The 13,714-nt window shown below is 38.0% G+C and overlaps 1 protein-coding gene across 2 annotated transcripts in view; it reads right to left on the reverse strand.

Moving 5' to 3' along the window:
* Positions 1 to 569: 569 nt before the first annotated feature.
* LOC129762900 (uncharacterized) overlaps positions 570 to 13,714 on the reverse strand; it is a 32,075-nt gene continuing 18,930 nt past the window's right edge. For both annotated transcript variants that reach the window (XM_055761503.1, XM_055761504.1), the window contains exons 4-5: positions 9,259 to 9,334; positions 570 to 1,644 (exon numbers count right to left, since the gene is read on the reverse strand). In XM_055761503.1, the coding sequence (XP_055617478.1) occupies positions 1,536 to 1,644; positions 9,259 to 9,334 (185 nt within the window). In that variant the 3' untranslated portion in view covers positions 570 to 1,535. The remainder of the gene's footprint in view (positions 1,645 to 9,258; positions 9,335 to 13,714) is intronic.

The raw sequence follows: 13,714 nt of genomic DNA on the forward strand, positions 1-13,714 counted from the left end.
TGACCCGCTGTGGTAGGAATAGGTATACATGAAACATCGGAAGGTTTATTGTTAACATAGGTCACTTCCCACTATTCCATACCATGCAAAGCGGAAGCGGACTTGCTTACCTCCTCCCGAGCAGCTTGGGAAACAATATTTTCCACTCTCTTCTTCGGTCGCCAGAGGCTAAGCAGTGTAGAACTTAAATGCATGTATCACAAAATGTGGCACGAGTATAATAAATTCAAGACCTTTCACCGCATCGTTTTTGAGGCCCGGGTGGAATCGGCACCATCGACAACTGGGAATTTTCTAATCGGATAGAAAATGTTGTGCCTGGTCATGCTAGATATTACGTTGGCAGCGAATGCAACCGTCGAACCGGAAATGTCCACATGTACACAAAAAAGTTGTTCATGTTTGCGTAGAATTGCTGTTCATTCACAACTTCTTTGTTCACCTACAACTCTCGGAAGCAATTAGGTAACTTACAACTGAGCTTCCTACTACCCACCTTCAATCAAGCGGGGAGACATTTCGGAATTGGCTTTCTTCCGAACGATGACCGTCATAAAAACACAAACACCCACGCTGTAATAAAAGCGTTTATTGTATATAGTCGCTCTTTTTCCATCATATTTGCCCGTCCGCTTGTTAAATAAGGTTGTAAGGAGATCACAGCTTCCGTGGTGGTGGAGGTGGATAAAATTCTAACAGCTCATCGAACTTCCGGTGCGACCGCGACGAGTGACGACTGTTTTTTTCCAGGAAAAAATCCAGGTGACATCGCCCCCGGCAATACCACGCGGAGCTTCATCCGAATTCCGTTTCCGAGCTCCGCACAAGAAAAGCGAATTTTGCGGGACCGTTAACGAGCGCTCTTAATCTCGACATAATTATGTTATTACTACCTGCAGGACTTGTTGATGTTTGTTGTTTTTATGGTTCTCGCTGTTAGTCGTTTTTCTTGTGATTATTAGTATGAAGCCGCACACGAGACGGTGTCAGTGGATTCAGGTCGATGGGAAAAGTTTGGAAAGTTGGTTACCCAGGTGTTTATTACTGCGGAAGCGTGAGCTGAATGATCTACTCCACGACCACCAGAATCTATGATGCCTAATCCCTTGCAATTTCGTTTCATCCATGGTTCAAAAACGTGGAAAAAGGTTAATACTTCGCGACAATAATTACAATTCGTTTTTGTTTTTGTATATGTGTGAAATTTTTTGATTCAGCTGATTCGGTTTATTTCTCCTTTTCGATAATACCATTCATTTTATACTGTTAAATATTATCCAATCTTTTTGCTGGCAATTATTTTTTTAACGATCAATACACTGGTTAAAAGAGAACAATTTGCGTTAATAAATATACTTCACTTGATCTCGTCCTAGAATTAATAACGTATAACCTTTTCCTCTTCCCATCTCTTTTATTGTTTATAGTTGTGTACGTGATGTATGTGGTTTAAAGTGTGTATGTGTGCCATGCGTTTCAATTTGTTGTTATAACATGTTGTCTGCTGCTACTGCTATGGTCGCTTTTCTTTGTATTTAGTGCAGCGAGTACAGGGGCTTTGTGTCCGGTTCGTACTCGAGATCCTGGGGCAGCACAACCTGGCTGGGCTTGTCCCGCAGGTACAGTCCGTACCGCGATGGGTATCTGCAACGGAACGAGAAAGAGGTACGCATTAGCAAGAGCTTTCGACTAGAGAAATTCGAGCCATTCTAAAAATGGAATGTTAATAATTGAGAGCTTCTCTGGGTGCCCCCACTCAGAAGAGGATCCCAACTTCATTATCATAGTTTCGTATTATGACAATGAAAGAGGCAATTCCAAACCAAGATTTCTCCAAGAGTTTCGCTGCCCGGAACACAAAAAGTGGCAACTGATAGGGGAAGTCCGGGCAAGACGTCCCTGTTAAGCAAAACAGGATGAAAGTGTATTTTTACTACATATTTCAACGGTTTTTCACATCCACAACGTAGCCACGCTTGTTTTCTTTCTAATGAAATGAGCAATAACGATTACGAATAGGCAAACCAACAGAAATAACGAGAATTCCGAACGCATTCATATTACACCATTCTCAAATAAGCGAGTTAAGATGCCCATATGCGTGTCCAAAACGCACCACAACAACGAGTCAAAATGTCAAACGATATCGAAGCGTTTATTTTGGATAACTCTTGAGTCGCTGCTTATATCTTCCGTTTCCGTTATGTTTGTATCAGTTAGAATCATCAGATGATCTAGAATTTTCGAGGCATTTTTGTTATCAAACGCCGAAAACGCCAAAGAATGTTGAATCCTATATTTTTGTTTACAAGCGTATCAATATGTGCCGCTGTTCATAAATATATTGCTACGTGCCGCTGTTCACAAATGTGCTGCCAGACTTTTGGCCTTTGTGAATCGGCAGAAGAATCCTGCCGATTACTGCGTTTTCCATGATTTTTCATGGTGGTGCGTCTTACCCAAAGTTCCCCTACTGGAATCGAATTTGAGAATTTGAATGTTGATTCGAATGTTAATTCTAGGAAACGTATCGATTTAACTCTCGCCTGAATTTGATCGTAATTAATTCTGCATGAAGTCTGATTTCATTTTCAGAAGATTCGTCTATTGCTGGTTCTCTAGTATGAGAAACGGCAATCATCAAAACAATCAATTATTGTTTGAATTGTTGAGATAAAATTATGGACACTTCTCAGAGTAGTCCACCCAATCCACCCAGATAACAGGATAAAAAATGCTGAATAAAAAACTAAACCACATATCGATTGTAAAAAAGGGTTAGTTTGGCAAAGATATTCCAAAACCTTTAAAACCTGATCAAAGTTTGGTTACTTACGATCATATGTGTCACTCCACGAAAAAGTGTTTCGTTTACTTCCGCAGAGAAGATGACTAGAAAAAATCTAGCTATTATAGTCTACAGTGACCGGCATAGATAACAACACACTTTAACGAACGAGGGTTTTACTTGACACTTTATTTCTCAGGAAGAATTATTGCTAAAATCGCTTTGGTTACTACTTTTTCGGATAGTGTCATTTTAATTTTATGATCCACTTGCTTTCTATTATAGATCAAGTGTAATCTACTGTAAGGCAGCCACGGTTTCAGTGCAATACTTTTCTTTTAGTTCGGCTTGCGATTTACGGTGTTGACATAGTGAACTACAGTGAAAGCTCTCTATAGCGACACCGCAAGGGACCGTCGTTATTTGAGTTGTCGCTATTGGCGATCTAACGCAAAACGTAAACGATCGGTGAGACATCTGGATTCTGTTTTTGAACTAAGAAAATGATGATAAGGTTACCTAAAATTGAAAAACAAATCACGTATGTTTTACTTCCGGACTTTCCAAGGTAGTTCTCACATGCATTTTTCTACTTGTTTTTGATGGTGTTCTCGAATTTCCGTCTTTGATTCAACCATTGTCAATATTTATACAATTTTCACTACTAAAAGAGATAAGAAAATAACATGTTATATATAAAAATGCGCAGAATTAAATTTCTTAAAAACTCTTCGCAATCAAATAATCTTTTATGATTATAACATTGTAATTTATGGAAAGAACTACAAACCTTCCATAAGCTCACATGGCAAAATTTAAAACCATCATCATTTTTACCGCAGCACCGCCTAGGTGTAGATTTGTACGTTAGATCGCCAATAAAAGATTGTCGTTAAAGAGAGCTCAAATGTCCCTCTAAAGGTGGCCGTACACTGTTTGCCCTGTTTGCACTGTTTGGTCAAATATTTGTTATTTTTTGACAGATAAGGTTTGATTTGATATTTGTACAAACACTATTTTGTTTGCCACTCTTCAATTTTCAACAGTAGTAAACAATACCAAACACCGAACATGGAAAAAATCAACTGAAATATTCAAGGTAACCTAACCATGTATCGACAGGTTCGAAGAACAGACTGAAAAAATATTTTAGGCATCCAATAATTGATTATTTGCTTGTCGTGTTTTGTGTAGAATATATTTGATCAGTACACGTTGACCAAATTTTATCTGTCAAAAAGAGTCAAATATTTGGCTTCGGTCAAACAGTGTATGAGCACCCTAAGGAGAGAAACACCCAAGCTCACGCAAAACAATTAAATCATATTAAAACAAAAGTAATTGACGTCTAACTATTGGAACTAAAAACATTAAACAATGAATGTAAATTCACCTCATTCGTCCGTTACAAATTTTTCTCTAGATAGAGAAAAGGGTAATTTGTTTATTGATTTTTTTTGTTAATAAACCAGCATAGATAATCTGGTGAGCACCTGCTTGCTGGGTTTTGAGAGGGTGGGTTCATAGTTTCATTGTTGAATGCTCCGTCAGTCCTTGATTTAATAAATGATTGATTTTTTTTCTCTCATCGCCAGACAAAACATACCAATTGAACATCATTGATGCCATTATTCTTACCCTTTTCACGACTCTAGTTCATATTTTTGATGATGAATGAATTCGCATTGTGCGGCACATTGAATTCATTATACAATGTTGTCGTAGGACTACGTCTTACATTATGGGCGCCAAATCAGAAAACAGGTCACGTTTTTATGAAATAAAGTTAACGTTAATAACCTTTTTTTGCTGCGAACGGATTTTAACGATTTGCATACCAATTGAATCGAAAATTCCCTAAGATTTGTTTGATATGCTATACACTACAATATCATAGTCTGTATATGGTTCGATTGATGTAAATTGGAGGCATTCCCATTTCCCCATACATTTGTTCTGTCCATTTGTGTGCTTTCCCGAACAGAGCTGTCAATAACGGGCAACTTATGCAGCCGCTAGAATAGAAACAACGAAGGGGGTTAGCGAAAAGAGAATATTCGCGAAGTAAACTCCACCCTTGCATAGTAAGTAAGCTGTCGCTGGTGTATAAGTATTGCATTTTCTCTGAGAAAAATTGTCAGAATTTTTCTATGCCCGAAGCAACAAAGGTCGCTTATTCTGCTCGTCTTGTGTTTTATGTTTCCCCTGTGAACGCCAGCGAATATTTCACTTGAAGTGCATCTGACATTGCAATTGTTCTGATTCAACAAGCTCCTAGCTTTGGTAACGGTTTTGACCGAGAGTCGAGAAACGATTTTTCATAAACGGTCATTCTCGCGATGTTTCATTTTTATTGCTGCAACTGTGTGCATCTGTTAGATGCGTGTTTGATGCTTGTTGTGTTGGCGATGCACGGAAGATGCCTTTCGTTAAATACTCAGTGCAATGCGTGCATTGATATAGAGAAACAAATTACGACATATGACCTATTAGTGTATTGTTCTCGCAAGGGCAGAAATAAACGTTACTTCTTGGAATGATTCTACAAAACCACGGAAGCCATTAAACCTTTTCAGGGTCCCCGGAACTTTTTACTAAAGAGTTATTTATTAAATTTCGACGTATTCGTAAATAATATCCGAAATGATGAACCAAACAAATGTAAAAAAAAACATTGCATAATCCTACGTCCTAAGCGGTCGTGTCTCGGATACAACCCCTCGAATGTTCTAGTATCCTTTTCGAACCTTTTAAGAACCGTTAAAGATTTTCGTGTATTTCAACTCATTTTGGGCAGTGAATGTTTTCGAAGTGAAACAAACGATACTTCAAGTTATTGCTTGATTTCTACATTAAAAGCTTTATCTATAGAACAATTGCTCAAACAATACCTTCATTTTTGAATGTATTGCAAAGGGCAGTTTATTCTTTTGCTCTAGGACGGGATTCTTGTACAACAATTCTTCGATTAATTTGTTTCAATAAGCTTCCCTATCTTTCAAGGCTTGAATTTCTGTCTTTGTAAGTATCCGAAAATTTAAATCAATTGGGCGTGAACACAGTTGATTCACAGTTAATTAAACCTTATAATACACAACACAGACTATTTACGTTCGACACACGCGCTATGAGTGGAGTGAAATTGAAATTTGCCGCAATAGAGAATGTTATGTTTCAGTAAATAGAAGCGATAATGCGTCGTTATAGGGAAGGTCGTTATAGAAAAATGTCGCAATAAAGAAAAGAATTTCTATGCGATTTTGAAGGGGCCTTTAAACATGTCGTTATAGAAAGATTTGTCGCTATAAAGTTTGTGGTAATAGAGAGCTTTGACTGTATCTGAAGAATCATGTCGGCGAGAAACAGGCAGTTTCGACATGAAAGTAAAATTGTACAACAAATTTAGCAACATAAAATTTTAGAATATGTTGCCAGAATCCAACAGTTAGTGTACCAATGGACTAAGCCACTGAAGTTCTATTCAAAGAATTGCTCCAATATGCAAAACCAACAAATACAGTTTTTTTTGTTGGTCCATTCAGTTGTGGATTACATGTAGTAAAAAATATAAGTCAAGAATTATGCTGATTATGATATATGGTTTGTGTTTTGCTTGGTAGAATCAGCAGGATATAATCTACTATGAGCTGCTCTACTACTACCAACTCTTAATTCGTGCCTGTACTGTCATAACCGCCTGAAGAAAGCAATCGTTCTAGAGCTTTGTCCTATCTAAAGTGATTTATTTTCTTGCATCAAGAGATGCTTGTGAAAATCGACCATTCCACTTTTTTCACAATAAGGACAAGTTTTTCAATGAAAGAGAAATAATAAAATTCACATAATTCACGCTTAGCTTTTCAATAGCACCTATCTGTTTTGATCGATTCTCTTCATCGACATTCTCTATCGCTAATAACTCATCGGGAAAAGCATTCCCTAATCTGTTCGATGATCAGGAGTGTAGAAAGGATCCTCGTTTATTAAACTATGTGGCAAAACTATATGCCAAAATCTATATGCCAGTCCGTGGTAATTGAAAGAGATAGTCAGTAAAGAGAATCGATCAAAACAGATAGGTACTATTGAAAAGTTAAGCATGAATTATTATTTTTAAAATAGCAACAAGTTGTCGAGCGAAACAAAGCATATTCGACTTGTGTCAAATCTCTCTCCTTCTCTAACTATACAACGCAAGGAGATGGAATATGCATTATTACAAGCTTCAATTTTCGGAATTATCTATGTTCACATTTTTGTCTCTACGTGTGTGGATGTGATGGACAAAAATATCGGAGAGAATAAAATCGATTAGTTTCTGCTTTAAATTATGAAGCATCGAAAAGATGAGCATGTGCCATCGTTTCCCAGTAGACAGTAAACTGACAACCGTACACCCAAACTAGCGTCGACTAAAACAAATATCATCTTCGACAGATAAAAAATGCTTTTTTGCGTGCTAAAGGGTGAAATGAACGAAAAGCACCTTTTTCAAAAGTTTTAAAATGTTTGTATGTATGAAAGCAGACCTCTCTTTCTCTCAGACTGAACGTCAGCTTGGAATCGTACCCAAAAAATACGTCCAAACGATGCCAAGCAGGGATCGAACCAAGACCGGCTGGAGTCCAAGTCATTTTTACTTGACTACGCTATCCACATAGCCACTGGTGCTGATGCACAAATACGTGGGAATACTACATCATATTATAAAATGAAGTTGAATCTTGAAAGTATTAGAGTAAGTCCGTGGAAAATTACTTGGGAAATCAAATGGGAAGAACTGTTTCATTCGCTCATCCACATAATATTGGGTTGGGGAAAAAGAAATGTCGTATATTGTCAATATATGGCAACACTTAAACACATCTTGTGTTGTACTTATCGCGTCGGGTCATACTATACGACTATTTAAAGACGACAATCTGTGCTACAAGTGTCGTTTTGACAGTGTTGTGATTGTCCTTTTCAGTCTCAAGTTATAGCGCGTCAAAGATGGAGTCCACCAAGTAGGAAATTCGCCATATTTTACGTTTTTACTACCTGCGAGGTAAAACTGCAACGAAGGCGGCCGAAAAAATTCGTGTAGTTTGGCCCGACGATGGACCCGATACTGTAACGATTCGCACAGCACAGCGTTGGTTTGGTCGATTTCGTTCTGGTGTAGTGGCTGTCGAGGATACACCCCGTAAAACCGTTGAAATCATCCAAGTAGACCGGCATGTGAGCACTCGCTCGATTGGCCAGAAACTGGGTATAGACCATAAAACCGTTTGGAAACATTTGCAGTAGATTGGATTCCAAAAAAAGCTGGATATATGGGTGCCACACGAGTTGACGCAAAAAAATCTTTTAGACCGAATCAACGCCTGCGATGCACTGCTGAAACGGAACGAACTCGACCCATTTTTGAAGAAGATGGTGACTGGTGATGGCAAGTGGATCACGTACGACAACCTAAAGCGAAAAAAGTCGTGGTCGAAGCGCGGTGAGCCGGCCCAAACCATCGCCAAGCACGGATTGACGGCCAGGAAGGTTTTGCTGTGTGTTTGGTGGGATTGGAAGGGTATCATCCACAAGGAGCTGCTCAACTATGGCCAGACCCTCAACTCGGCTCTGTACTGTGAGCAGCTTGATCGTTTGAAGCAGGAGATTGACCAGAAGCGGCCAGAAATGATCAATAGGAATGGTGTTGTTTTCCACCAGGACAACGCTCGGTCTCACACATCTTTGATGACCCGCCAGAAGCTACGGGAGCTCGGATGGGATGTCCTATTGCACCCACCGTATAGTCCGGATCTGGCTCCAAGTGATTATCATCTATTCCGGTCCATGCAAAACGCTCTTGGTGATACAAAGTTGGCCTCAAAAGAGGCTTGCGAAAACTGGGTGTCTGAGTTTTTTGCAAATAAGGAGGTGGGGAAGGGTTATAAGGAGGGGATAATGAAGTTGCCTTCTAAATGGCAACAAGTGCGAACAAAACGGCGCATATTTGACTTAAATTGGATAATTTTAAGTATGTTAAATAAAGCGTAAAATTTAGATCAGAAATACGACATTTCTTTTTCCCCAACCCTATATGCATCGTTTTTTCGGCACATAACTCGAACGAAATAAGATAGAAAGAAGCGGTTAGCGATATACATCACTTTCCGTGACAAGTTTCATGCTACTTTGTTTCGATAAAGTCATTATTTTCACGAAAAACCTTCTCATTCAATGTTTCAAAAATGTTTATCAGGAAATTTCAAGTTGCTACCAAAGAACGAACATCCTGGATCCACTTCTAAAGTGGTTAGTGGAATCTAGTTCCGGAAGGCCTCAACCTAAACATTTGCACCCATTTGAAGATGTTGACAATCATAAAAAGAAAACTAAACGTGAAAGGTGAGGCGAACGAAAGAAAATTCAGATTATGTGTGTTCCAAGAACTGGTTCGCTGGAAAAAATGATCCAATCAATGATTGACTTACCTGCGGTCGATGTCTCTCATTCGGTCCAGATGTTCAGCCCAGGCTTTCTCGGCATCGGCCAGTCTGCCTACGCTAGCTGTGTACCAGAAGTATTGAACCGGAAAAATAAGATAAAAAAAATAAACGAAACTTGTTAGCATAGTTGCCTATTAATTTACCATTGCATATAATGAGAAGAATTACGACGAATAAATGACGTTCTTCAAATTGGATTTTTGTTTATTGACCAAAAGGTATTCGATGCATTCAGTGCCCTTATTAAAAACCCACGTCGAAAATCCGACGGTCAGATTCCAAAATTAAAAAATCGTTGAAATTGGTTTCATCAACGGGAAAGTCTCTTTCGGATGGACAAAAACACGCGTTATAGTGACACTTACGATCGACAACTACCTGGGAAGATACTATTAACAACCAGTGCAAGCTCAGGGTTCTCGGATGCTAATGTCACGAAAAATACAATCCCAATGAACCAACTATGCACTGCTCGAAGAACCGGTCTGCGTTCAACTTATCTGGAGAGCGATAATCGGACAATGAAAAAGAATCTAGTGGTCAAAACATTTGCACTCTGATTTGCATTTGCATGATTCCAACGAGGTATCAAAATGCGTACTCATGGGCGACGTTCGAACGGACAAAAAAAAAGTCGAGATGTCCCCACCAATTGATTAGCTTTCGTGTAATGCAGAAGTTCGTGTTTCATTTGTATGGCCATTACTAGAAGATTTATATGAAAGCATAAATTGTAGTTCAATCACAACTGACAGTGCAAAAACAAGAAGTTTCATCTAAATCTCCCACTCCCATTCTCTTTCACATCCTTCCATTAAATTCAACATGTTGAGCATATGTATTTTGTTTGGATTGGGATATGTTTGGATTGGAGAAAATATGAGCTTTCCATAGCATTTAGGAATTTTTTGACTCAAGTGTAGCTTTTGTAAAGGGCGTATCGATTTTAGTAGGAGAAATCTTTGATAATTTACATCTCAAAAACTATAAGCTTTACCGAAATATTGTCTTAGAAACAGTTATCGAGTATTGAAATTCAAAAAATATACACTGAGAAAAAATATTAGTACTGTCTTTTTAAATTTACAGAAAAAAAACTTTAATTTGCAATATGTAAAATACATATTTTTTCAAAAATTTTAATTTTTTTACAATAGAAGTCACGTAGAAAATTTAAAAAATGGGTACACGATGGTAAAACTATTTTTGACGAACTTTGTGGAACATCGAATTTTTATGAATTTCCGAAACTTGGAATTTTTGTATGTTAACAATCAATTTCAGCTACAAATTATGAATCCTGTTGTGATTTAAAATAAAAAAAGTTCTCTATCAATCTCCATCTAAATGCAGCCATTCTCAATATATTTGAAAAAAACATTTCTAATTTATTGTCTTTTTCAATTTTTTTTTTTCAATTTATATATGATTTTTTTTAATTTTTTCATATAAAATAGAAGTCATGTAGAAAATTTAAAAAATGAGCCCAAGATAGTAAATCTATTTTTGACAAACTTTGTAGAACATCGAATTTTTATGAATTTTTGAAACTTGGAATTTTTATATGTTAACAATCACTTTTAGGCACAAATTATGAATCCTTATGTGATTTAAAACGAAAAAGCTCCTGATCAATCTCCTTCTAAATGAAACCATTCTCGAGATATTAAAAAAAAATATTTCTAATTTATTATCCTTTTAATAGTAAATAGGCTCTTTTAATATGTTTGTCGTGTTATATCACCATGTTCAAGACATTTTATGAATTTGCTTATAATTTTCAACAACTTTTCCATATACACAATTATGGTAAAAATATATGTTTAGGAGTTACGTTACGAAACATTCGAAGACATGTGGGTTAATACAAAACGTAGCGATAATGTTTTTCAATCTAACTTCTTAACAAATAGTTTTACAATTATGATGAATTTAGAAAAGTTGTTGAAAATTATAAGCAAATTCATAAAATTTCATGAACATGGCGGTATTACACGAAACTCATGTTAGAAAAGCCTATTTACTATAAAAAAAAACAATAAATTAGAAATTGTTTTTTAAATATCTCGAGAAATGCTGCATATAGAAGGAGATTGATAAATAGCCTTTCTGTTTGAAATCACATCAGAATTCATAATTTGCAGCTAAAAATGATTGTTAACATACAAAACATTCGAAGTTTAGAAAATTCACAAAAATTCGAATTCAAAATTTATGGCTAAAAATGATTGTTAGCACTAAACCTACCGATGTTTCATGTATATCTATTTCTACCACAGCGGGTCCCTGTGACCCTTTGTAAATATTTTGTGAACAATGACTCGATTTATTGAGTTTTGTTGAAAAACGTGGCAAACCATATCTCTCCTTTATATTTCGACATTTTGGGATAACAATTGTCAGCCAAATATTGAAATTATAGGTTTTGACACGCAAAATAGCACTGTAGCTTGGAATGGTTATAGTTAGCTCGCTTGGATAGTCAGCAATAAAATTAATTCTGATCATTCACTATTCATTCACAAATACAACAAAATATATAAAGCAATAGCAAAAAAAATGTGTAATGCAATGGTTTTGTATCACAACCACAAATACAAATCTTTCTGATGTCATATAAATGTTTGCAAGCGTCAAATGACCCGTTGCGGTAGTTAGGGCAGATTACATATATTTCTTAGTAAAAAAAATAACAAGAGAGGCGTAAACACTGAAAAATTCATTCGATGTATGTTTTAGGAAAAGTAGTGTAGGCAAATCATGTTCTTCTTCTTCTTCAATGGCACTAACGTTCCTAGAGGAACTTCGCCTTCTCAACGTAGTAAAGGGTGTGTCACATCAAATTGCATCACGGAAAAAACGCTGTAGAAATTCGCCCAGTAGACCGATCCTTTTGAAAATTTTAGACAGTAAAATAAAAACTATTAAACAACTTTTGGCATTTTCTTGTTATTCATACTTCGAGCCCAAGCCCGTATGCTCGCATCTTCCTCTTTACCCCGTCCATAAGGTTCTGTACAACGTCAGGTTGTAGTTTTTTTTGAACAGAAATCCATTTTCTTGAAGTCCGCCTCCGATTTGACAACTTTTGGGTTCTTCCGGAAGGCCTGCTTCATAATCGCCCAATATTTCTCTATTGGGCGAAGCTCCGGCGCGTTGGGCGGGTTCATTTCCTTTGGCACGAAGGTGTACCGTTGGCTTCGTACCACTCCAACACGTCCTTTGAATAGTGGCACGAAGCGAGATCCGGCCAGAAGATGGTCGGGCCCTAGTGCTGCTTCAATAGTGGTAGTAAGCGCTTCTGTAGGCACTCATTAAGGTAAACCTGCCCGTTTACCGTGCCGGTCATCACGAAGGGGGCGCTCCGCTTTCCGCAAGAGCAGATCGCTTGCCACACCATGTACTTTTTGGCAAACTTGGATAGTTTCTGCTTGCGAATCTCCTCCGGAACGCTGAATTTGTCCTCTGCGGAGAAGAACAACAGGCCCGGCAGCTGACGAAAGTCCGCTTTGACGTAGGTTTCGTCGTCCATTACCAGGCAATGCGGCTTCGTCAGCATTTCGGTGTACAGCTTCCGGGCTCGCGTCTTCCCCGCCATGTTTTGCCTTTCGTCGCGGTTAGGAGCCTTCTGAACCTTGTATGTACGCAGGCCCTCCCGCTGCTTGGTCCGCTGGACGAATGAACTTGACAAATTCAGCTTATTGGCGACATCCCGGACCGATCTTCTCGGATCACGTCTAAACTGCTTAACTACGCGCTTGTGATCTTTTTCACTGACGGAGCATCCATTTTTGCCGTTCTTCACCTTCCGGTCGATGGTTAGGTTCTCGAAGTATCGTTTTAGTACTCTCCTGACCGTGGATTGGACGATTCCCAGCATCTTACCGATGTCCCGATGTGACAACTCCGGATTCTCGAAATGAGTGCACAGGATTAATTCACGACGCTCTTTTTCGTTCGACGACATTTTTCCAAATTTACCAAAAATTGACAGTGAAGCATGGCCAACGTGATCTATACACTCTTATCTGATTATCTGATTATAAGCTGAAGATATAATTCCTAAAAATTAAATTTCTACAGTGTTTTTTCCGTGATGCAATTTGATGTGACACACCCTTTATTACTTGCGTCATTTTTATTAGTACTTAGTTGAGATTTCTATGCCAAATAACACGCCTTGAATGCATTCTGAGTGGCAAGCTCTAGAATACGCGTGATCACAGTGCAAGTCGGAGGAAATTTCTTTGACGAAAAATTCCCCCGACCAGAACGGGAATCGAACCCGAACACCCGGCATGTTAGTTATGACGCTAACCACTCGGCCAAGGGAGGCAAATCATGTTGTGACAATGTAATTTGCAAGAAAATTTAGACTAAAAGTTAAAAAAGGGTCATTTGACCCCTCGTTTAGTGTTAACATACAAAAATTCTAAGTTTC

The sequence above is a fragment of the Toxorhynchites rutilus genome, chromosome 1 (assembly GCF_029784135.1).
Source record: "Toxorhynchites rutilus septentrionalis strain SRP chromosome 1, ASM2978413v1, whole genome shotgun sequence".
Classification (NCBI taxonomy): Eukaryota; Metazoa; Arthropoda; class Insecta; order Diptera; family Culicidae; genus Toxorhynchites; species Toxorhynchites rutilus.